The following is an 8,008-nucleotide window of genomic DNA, read 5'->3' as shown; positions in this document are numbered from 1 at the left end:
GACCTGTATTATACTGACAAGGGCGACCAGAGGCTGAAAAGGGCTCTGAGACTAAGTTTGCAACCAGGATTCGTGGTGTGACCCAAGAGCTACAGGAGGAGCTCAATGAACTGCACCAAGTGTGGCAGACTTTCTCTCTAGAAGCCAGTAGATTTTGAGTTGTGTGTGTGCCGTCGTTAATGCAGTAAAGGTCTGGCAATGTTTTGGACACATACAAGATATTGTTTTTTGGGGGGGAGGCCGGAGGGAGGTGCTCATTTTTGAAGTGGGTTGCCCTATTGAAGCCTACATGAAGCCAGCCTTTGCTGACAAGTTGCTGAAATGTCAGCCCCCGTGAACAGCCTTGGTTATCAGTGCAAACTTGCAGTGCTAATATTTGGGAGTCTCAGCCATGTACATAGGCTGACAGTACGTGACTTTCAGATTGCAGGTCTGAATAGGACAAAGGCAAAGCAGCGATACTGCTCTGTGTCAGCTGTTTGGGCAGCCTTGGTGCTTTCTGTATCCATATATCCATGAACTTTGAAATGTCTGAATCCTCTCGACTGTAATGTGATTTGTGGATTCAAAGAAAGTATTTAAAATGTACGAGAATGAATGTGAAATGTTTTACTATGCAGTGTGTACTGCTGAGAATATCCACAGGACATTTTATCTATATCCTATTTGTGAATTATCTGAATATTAAAAAGGACGTGCAATAAACTTTATTGAAAAGTTGTTTGCTCACATAAATTATGTGATTAGTATAAGACATCACAGGATGATTTCTAAAACTGTTAACCCCCAATGTGTGGAATGATACGGTTTCCACTAGCTTCAATAGCCACAAAGTCAGATTCCACAGAAAAAAAATTGCTTTGGTCTTAATTTAAATGTAGGGGTTAGGCATAAGGTTAGCAGTGTGGTTAGGGTTAATATCACATTTTAAGAAGAGAATTTGTAGAAATGGGTGGGGTTTATGACTTTGTGGCTATAGAAGCTAGTGAGGACCTGTGGAAGAGTTTCCTAGGTCTGCATCAGCGATGTATATAAACCCTTGATTACAAATGTATTGGCCATTTAGATGCTTTGAAGCGACTGGTCGGACATATTGGCTCTCCCCAGTAGGCGCAGTCCTCCAAAGGAATGAATGGAATTATATTTCATTTAAATGTTTCAAGGACAAAATTACATGTATTTAAGTATTTGTTGCGGTAGTGGGGACAGTAACATCAATAACCTCAAAGAATCTGACTGAGGAAAGTGTTATGTATTTTTTCACTTTATATATTTATCTCACATAATATAATTTCAAAGTATGCATTAAGGTGTCTGTAATAGTATAAACGTGACAAAAAATGAATGTAGACATTAATAAATGCTTTTCTATAACTTCCTAAATATGTTTTACAATGGGGGGGGCAAGATGGAAGCACGGTGGCTTCAACACAAAGCCTCCCAAATGTAATCTAGTGTGTATATATACCTCATTGGTCTTTTTGCAAGTTGTATATTACGCTGCGCCATTTACAACCAGCACCTAACAACATCCAAGTGACACCGCTTTCTTGGGCGAAATGGCAGTTTAACGGCTCGCGGCGGTCCTAGCAGCAGCAAATCCAACAGTGCATCAATCCTGTGCACTGCTTCAACTTCACATTTGTCAAAATGACGTAAGTATATATTTGTAGGCAAGTGGCTAGCTAACGTGAATCTGTGACAGGTCAATGACGACAATGAGCTCTAACCTTAATTTGTGAAGCTATTAACCTGCTTATGTTGTGTAGCGAAGTATTTTTATAAATGCATATAGTATATCTTGCCGTAAGGTTGCCATTCGCCAGACAAATCCTTGGAATGACATTGGATACAGACATCACGAGTCAGATCAGAGAATGTTACATTGTATCTCTTTCGGGCAAAATGGTCAGTGAGCTGTTAACACATTGTCACCAAATTGGTATATATAAAAAATGGGTGATACAATTTTATTCCAGGAATGCCAACGTGGAACAAAATGGTTCGTGTTCTTTTTCGAACAAAATGGCGATATAATAAGTGTTTATTAAGGCGGGAGGGTGAACACAAGCGTGGCTGTTAGGGAGGCAGAAGCAGCCAGCTCATTCACACTTCCATCACAGATAGAACAATGTTTAGTTATACAAATCTTTGCTTCCATTCTGACAATGGTTGCTGTGGAAACTGACTGACCTCATTTGGCGCTTGTGCGAGTCACAAGACAAAGGCAGGGAGGGTATTCAGTGCCAGTGCAAGGAGGTGCGTTGTAAAATGGTAGGGGCAGTGTTGTGCACACAACTCATTACAGATCTAAACATAAGTTCAGACTTACTTATTTTTTTGCCACCCAATAACGACTGACCATGACATAATATAGAATCAACATAGAGAAAAAGCCATTTCTTTAGCCTACATTATGAGCTACGGTTTACATTATTACATGAACTCACCATGTCTTCTCCTATCTCTTTCCCAGGTCCCTTGTGGAAACCCTTAGCACTGCTGTAGTTGACAGCATAAAAGAACCGCTCGACCTCTTACTGCAGTACCTACCGTCTCAGATCCTAGTGACTGTACTACAACAACAACAGAGCTATGACCATGATGAGATCACAGTTTGGCCTGGACGATATGGAGGCCCTACTCAAGGGGACTTCCTCTCTCATGGCTGACCCCATGGGGTCGCTGCTCCACCATGAAGTTACCTTGCTAGAGGGGGGGGCTTCACCCCTCTCCTCATCTTCTCCAATTCTCCTTCTTTCCCCTCCTCCCTCTCTGCCTTCGCTGCTCCTCCAGGAAGAGAAGGCTGAGGCAGACTTGCTGTCCTTCCCTTGGCTATCTGCTGATGAGCTAGGCCACACCCATCACATTGGTGCAGATAATGGGAAAGGTGAGGACCACCACATCCTAAGTCCTCCACACGTATGTTCATACTGGTCGACAATGTGTAGAAATCCATAGCAATTTATATTTTATTCCCATGATCTGTTTTTTTGCAGTATAGAAAAGGTAATAGGTTTTCAAATCCAATTTTATTTGTCACATGTGCCGAATTCAACAGATGTAGACCTTACAGTGAAATGCTTTTATCACAAATATAAAAACTTAGACTTCCACTTTGACATTTATGATCACCACTTGTAATGCGAATATTTGTATTTTCATATTACTTTAGCTATTAACCTGCTTTCTTTATCCTCCACAGAAGATGCCTTTTCTGGCATGAACTGGATGGCTAAGAGGGTTGACCTGAGTGAGTTTGACCTGGACTCCCTTATATGTTCCTGCAGCCCAGACGTTTCCCCCAGCTCCCCTGAAGACCTCATTACTTCCTTTGAGTGTCCTATGGTGCTGGACTCACTCCCCCTCCCTACTCTCCCTACTCCCACGGACCTCCCCATCACCACAGATCCACTCCTCCCCTCGACCATCTCACAGCCCCAGGAAGACCCTCAGGAGGAGGTCCATTCACCACCTCCCTGCGTCCCCGATGCCCAGGAGGAGCTGGTGATCAAATTGGAGCCCCAGTCCCCAGCCCCCTCTCTTCCTCCATCTCCCACCTTCACCTTAGAGCTGGGCAGTGAGGTGGATGCCTCGGCGAGTGTCAGCGAGAAGCTGCTTCACCTGGAGGTTCCCCTGCCAGTCCCCAGCATCGTGCTGTCTCTCTCCCCGACCCGCATCGTTGTCCTCCTGGCCCCTAAACACGAGGTTGGTGTGACAACCACCACCGTCACCATCCCAGAGATCCTCTCCTCTGACAGTGACAGCAGCTTAAGCTCCTCCGGTCAGCTCAACTGGCCCTCCATCGCCACAACTCAGTCAAGGTTCCAAAACAGGAGAAAACCGTACCCAACAACCCCTAAGTCTAGACCACAACATCCAGACCAGCCATCTCCCACCACCACATCCACTGGAGGACCCCCGAAGGAGAAGAAGCTCAAGAAAATGTCGCAGAACAAGACGGCGGCCACGCGCTACCGCCAGAAGAAGAAGACTGAGCAGGAGGCCCTGAGCGCGGAGTGTGACAAGCTGGAGCAAAGAAACCACAAGCTGGCGGAGAAAGCAGACTCCATCGCCAATGGGATCCAGTATCTCAAGGACCTCATGGAGGAGGTGTGCCAAGCGAAGAGCAAGAAGGGACTCAGTGACCTCTAACCGTAGTGTAACCCACCAAGTATCCTACTATCTATAATGCTTTTTAAATGCATGTATTGAGACTCCCAAAGTCCAAGTTCTATTGACCTTCCTACCTGTCTCCTCCTTTGAGTTTAAAGAGACTTCTTGTAGCTTGAGTTTGACGTAGTCCCTGATCTCTTGTATGAAAACCTTCAGTGTTTTCTTAACAGTATATTGACTTGTGTAATTAGTCTGATCTTCTGTAGTATTTGTCATTGTTTATTCTTATCAAGACATGTCTATCTGTAGAAGCATGTAGTCTTAAATAGGTTTTGAATCCTATTATTCATGTATTTTTACTGTAGTCTGAATTGTATCTAATTGTAAATATTTCATTATCTATTAAAAAGTAAGATCCATTTGGTTTTGTGTAATTCATTTAGCAAACTCTGGGAGTGTACAGTATGATCATAATACAGTCGTGGCCAAAAGTTTTGAGAATGACACAAATATAAATGTTCACAAAGTCTGCTGCCTCAGTTTGTATGATGGCAATTTGCATATACTCCAGAATGTTATGAAGAGTGAGCAGATGAATTGCAAAGTCCCTCTTTGCCATGCAAATGAACTGAATCCCCCAAAAACATTTCCACTGCATTTCAGCCCTGCCACAAAAGGTCCAGCTGACATGTCAGTGATTCTCTCGTTAACACAGGTGTGAGTGTTGACGATGACAAGGCTGGAGATCATCGTCATGCTGATTGAGTTCAAATAACAGACTGGAAGCTTCAAAAGGAAGCTGGTGCTTGGATTCATTGTTCTTCCTCTGTCAACCATGGTTACCTACGTTCACATTTTAGTCATTTAGCAGATGCTCTTATCCAGAGCAACTTAAAGAAGTGAATGCATACATTTAATTTCTTTTCTTTTTTTCTCCATACTTTCCGTACTGGTCCCCCGTGGGAATCGAACCCACAACCCTGGCGTTGCAAACACCATGCTCTGCCAACTGAGCCACACGGGACCTGCAAGGAAACATGTGCCGTCATCATTGCTTTGCACAAAAAGGGCTTCACAGGCAAGGATATTGCTGCCAGTAAGATTGCACCTAAATCAACCATTTATTGGATCATCAAGAACTTCAAGGAGAGTGGTTCAATTATTGTGAAGAAGGCTTCAGGGTGCCCAAGAAAGTCCAGCAAGTGCCAGGACTGTCTCCTAAAGTTCATTCAGCTATGGGATCGGGGCACCACCAGTACAGAGCTTGCTCAGGAATGGCAGCAGGCAGGTGTGAGTGCATCTGCACGCACAGTGAGGCGAAGACTTTTGGAGGATGGCCTGGTGTCAAGAAGGGCAGCAAAGAAGCCACATCTCTCCAGGAAAAACATCAGGGACAGAGTAATATTCTGCAAAAGGTACAGGGATTGGACTACTGGGGTAAAGTCATTTTCTCTGATGAATCCCCTTTCTGATTGTTTGGGGCATCTGGAAAAAAGCATTTTCCGGAGAAGACAAGGAGATCGCTACCATCAGTCCTGTGTCATGCCAACAGTAAAGCATCCTGAGACCATTCATGTGTGGGGTTGCTTCTCAGCCAAGGGAGTGGGCTTACTCACAATTCTGCCTAAGAACACAGCCGTAAATAAAGAATGGTACTAATACATCCTCCGAGAGCAACTTCTCCCAACCATCCAGCAACAGTTTGGTGACAAACAATGCCTTTTCCAGCATGTTGGAGCACCTTGCCATAAGGTGATAACTAAGTGGCTCAGGGAACAAAACATTGATGTTTTGGGTCCATGGCCAGGAAACTCCCCAGACCTTAATCCCATTGAGAACTTGTGGTCAATCCTCAAGAGGCGTGTGGACAAACAAAAACCCACAAATTCTGACAAACTCCAAGCATTGATTATGCAAGAATGGGCTGCCATCAGTCAGGATGTGGCCCAGAAGTTAATTGACAGCATGCCAGGGCGGAAAAAGAAGGGTCAACACTGCAAATATTGATTCTTTGCATCAACTTCATGTAATTGTCAATAAAAGCCTTTGACACTTATGAAATGCTTGTAATTATACTTCAGTATTCCATAGTAACATCTGACAAAATATCTAAAGACACTGAAGCAGCAAACTTTGTGTCATTCTCAAAATATTTGGCAATGACTGTACAGTGAAGACAAAGTATATTATTGGGACCAATTTTTCCATGTTACTACATCTGAAATAAGTATTGAGATTTCAAAATAGTTATTTCAAAATAGGGTCCTCAGCCTCATTTAGCTAATACCGGTGTGAATGTGTTCAGAAGTGTGGAGGCCAGTTGTTTGAATATAGCCCAGATTTGACCTGCTCCAGTGCCCTGAGCCATACGAAAACCGGTTCCATGGAGGAACATTATCAGTATGTTCTGGCTCAACATAAAACCATTTACCCAGATAAGGGTCAGGTTTAACAATTGCACCATATCCCCTATATAGTTAATTTACTTCATTTCAGTTCATTTTGGGATACTACAGGAACCTGGATACATCCAAGTTCCAACTAATTTAATATTTTCTGATCATCCTGTGTTGGACACAGTTTAAAGCTACCTCACTGACCTGCTCTCTACAGTATATTGTGTGTGATAGACAGAGACAGTGTGTTTGTGTGCTGACCTAAGCACTGCTTAAATAATGGAGGTTGACCACAATGACACTGCCCTGTATTCAACCTAAAACTGGGACTAGGGTTCTCGCACACTTTTTTTTGCTTTGGGGCTTTTGTCCAGATAGCCAGGGGGAAATTCTCTATTTGGGATTGTGCCAAACCTTAAGTGGTGATGAGGCACAATGCATGGCTCTCTGAAACCATTCACAAGCTCCCTAAAGATGCTGTGTATTCAGTGAGAAGCCCAAGCAGTTGTGTAGGACAATTAAACCTAATTTACCACAACTTATGCTAACTCTTGATGTTACAACTGGTCTGTCTGATAGCTAACTTTTAATTCCAACCCTTATGTTGCATAATTTAATAATGGATAATAACCCTCACCGCAAAGCAGGAAGTCTCCTGGCTCCAGGAGTGTCATGTGATTGTCTTTCTTGGGAATCTCATGCGAAATCCATCGTGGACATGTTACTGACCAATCTTGGCCAATCCGTTCTTGACCCTTGACTGAGACAGTAGGCTTTAACAAGCTGTGGGTTCTGTTGATTCCTCAGTTGCGGTTGGTGTCAGCAACACTTGAAGTTTATGTTCAGTTCACAGACATCTTTTAAATATGGGAAGACATGCAACATATAGACCAACAAAATATATTTGGATGGTATTTGAATGGTATTGCAAAAAACAATGAATGTTTGTTAAACACAGTTCAGTGGAATAAGCTCTTCATTTGTTTTTTCTTCTAAGTTTTCCTTATTTAACACTGAGAAAGTATAGAAAAGTAAAGTATTTCCTTGATTAGCCCCTTGGATCCCTGTTAAATTTTTTTAAAATTAGATTGAATAGGAATGGTCTTAAAACTGTCCCTTAAGGCGCTCTTGTGTTTATGTTGCTTAACTGCAATGTAATAAGGGATGTTGTGTGACAGCATTGCTGTGTAATACTGGAATGCAACATTCCTTTTTTTATATGGCACTCTGGACACTTCTATTGCTTTACTGACTGTTTCATCTAATAGTATATTGCAGTACACATACTCAAAAAACTTGCACATTCATATTTAAACGTTCAATTGCACTCAATGAAATTTGTGGGAACAACATGTATACCTATATTGAATCATTTTATACTGTAGGCCTAAAAGTAGCCAACAAGTACTCAGCATATGTGGGAACTCCTTTGAGACTCTTGGAAAAGTATTCCAAATGAAGCTGGTTGAGAGAATGCCAAGAGTGTACAAAGCTGT

The 8,008-nt window shown here is 42.7% G+C and overlaps 1 protein-coding gene across 2 annotated transcripts; it reads left to right on the top strand.

Annotated features, from left to right (window-relative positions):
- The first annotated feature begins 1,482 nt into the window (after positions 1-1,482).
- LOC115196317 (cyclic AMP-dependent transcription factor ATF-4) lies at positions 1,483-4,535 on the top strand. 2 transcript variants are annotated; one of them, XM_029757040.1, is made up of 3 exons: positions 1,483-1,655; positions 2,477-2,890; positions 3,209-4,535. In XM_029757040.1, the coding sequence occupies exons 2-3, from the start codon at positions 2,596-2,598 to the stop codon at positions 4,153-4,155; spliced, it is 1,242 nt and encodes a 413-aa protein (XP_029612900.1). In that variant the 5' UTR covers positions 1,483-1,655; positions 2,477-2,595; the 3' UTR covers positions 4,156-4,535. The 2 variants fall into 2 exon arrangements, with proteins under 2 accessions (XP_029612900.1, XP_029612890.1); XM_029757030.1 differs by having other exon boundaries at positions 1,487-1,655; positions 3,206-4,535.
- Positions 4,536-8,008: the final 3,473 nt, after the last annotated feature.

The sequence above is a fragment of the Salmo trutta genome, chromosome 1 (genome assembly GCF_901001165.1).
Source record: "Salmo trutta chromosome 1, fSalTru1.1, whole genome shotgun sequence".
In the NCBI taxonomy this organism is placed as follows: Eukaryota; Metazoa; Chordata; class Actinopteri; order Salmoniformes; family Salmonidae; genus Salmo; species Salmo trutta.
The sequence above is the reverse complement of the archived record's forward strand: the minus strand, read 5'-3'. Positions and strand labels throughout refer to the sequence as shown.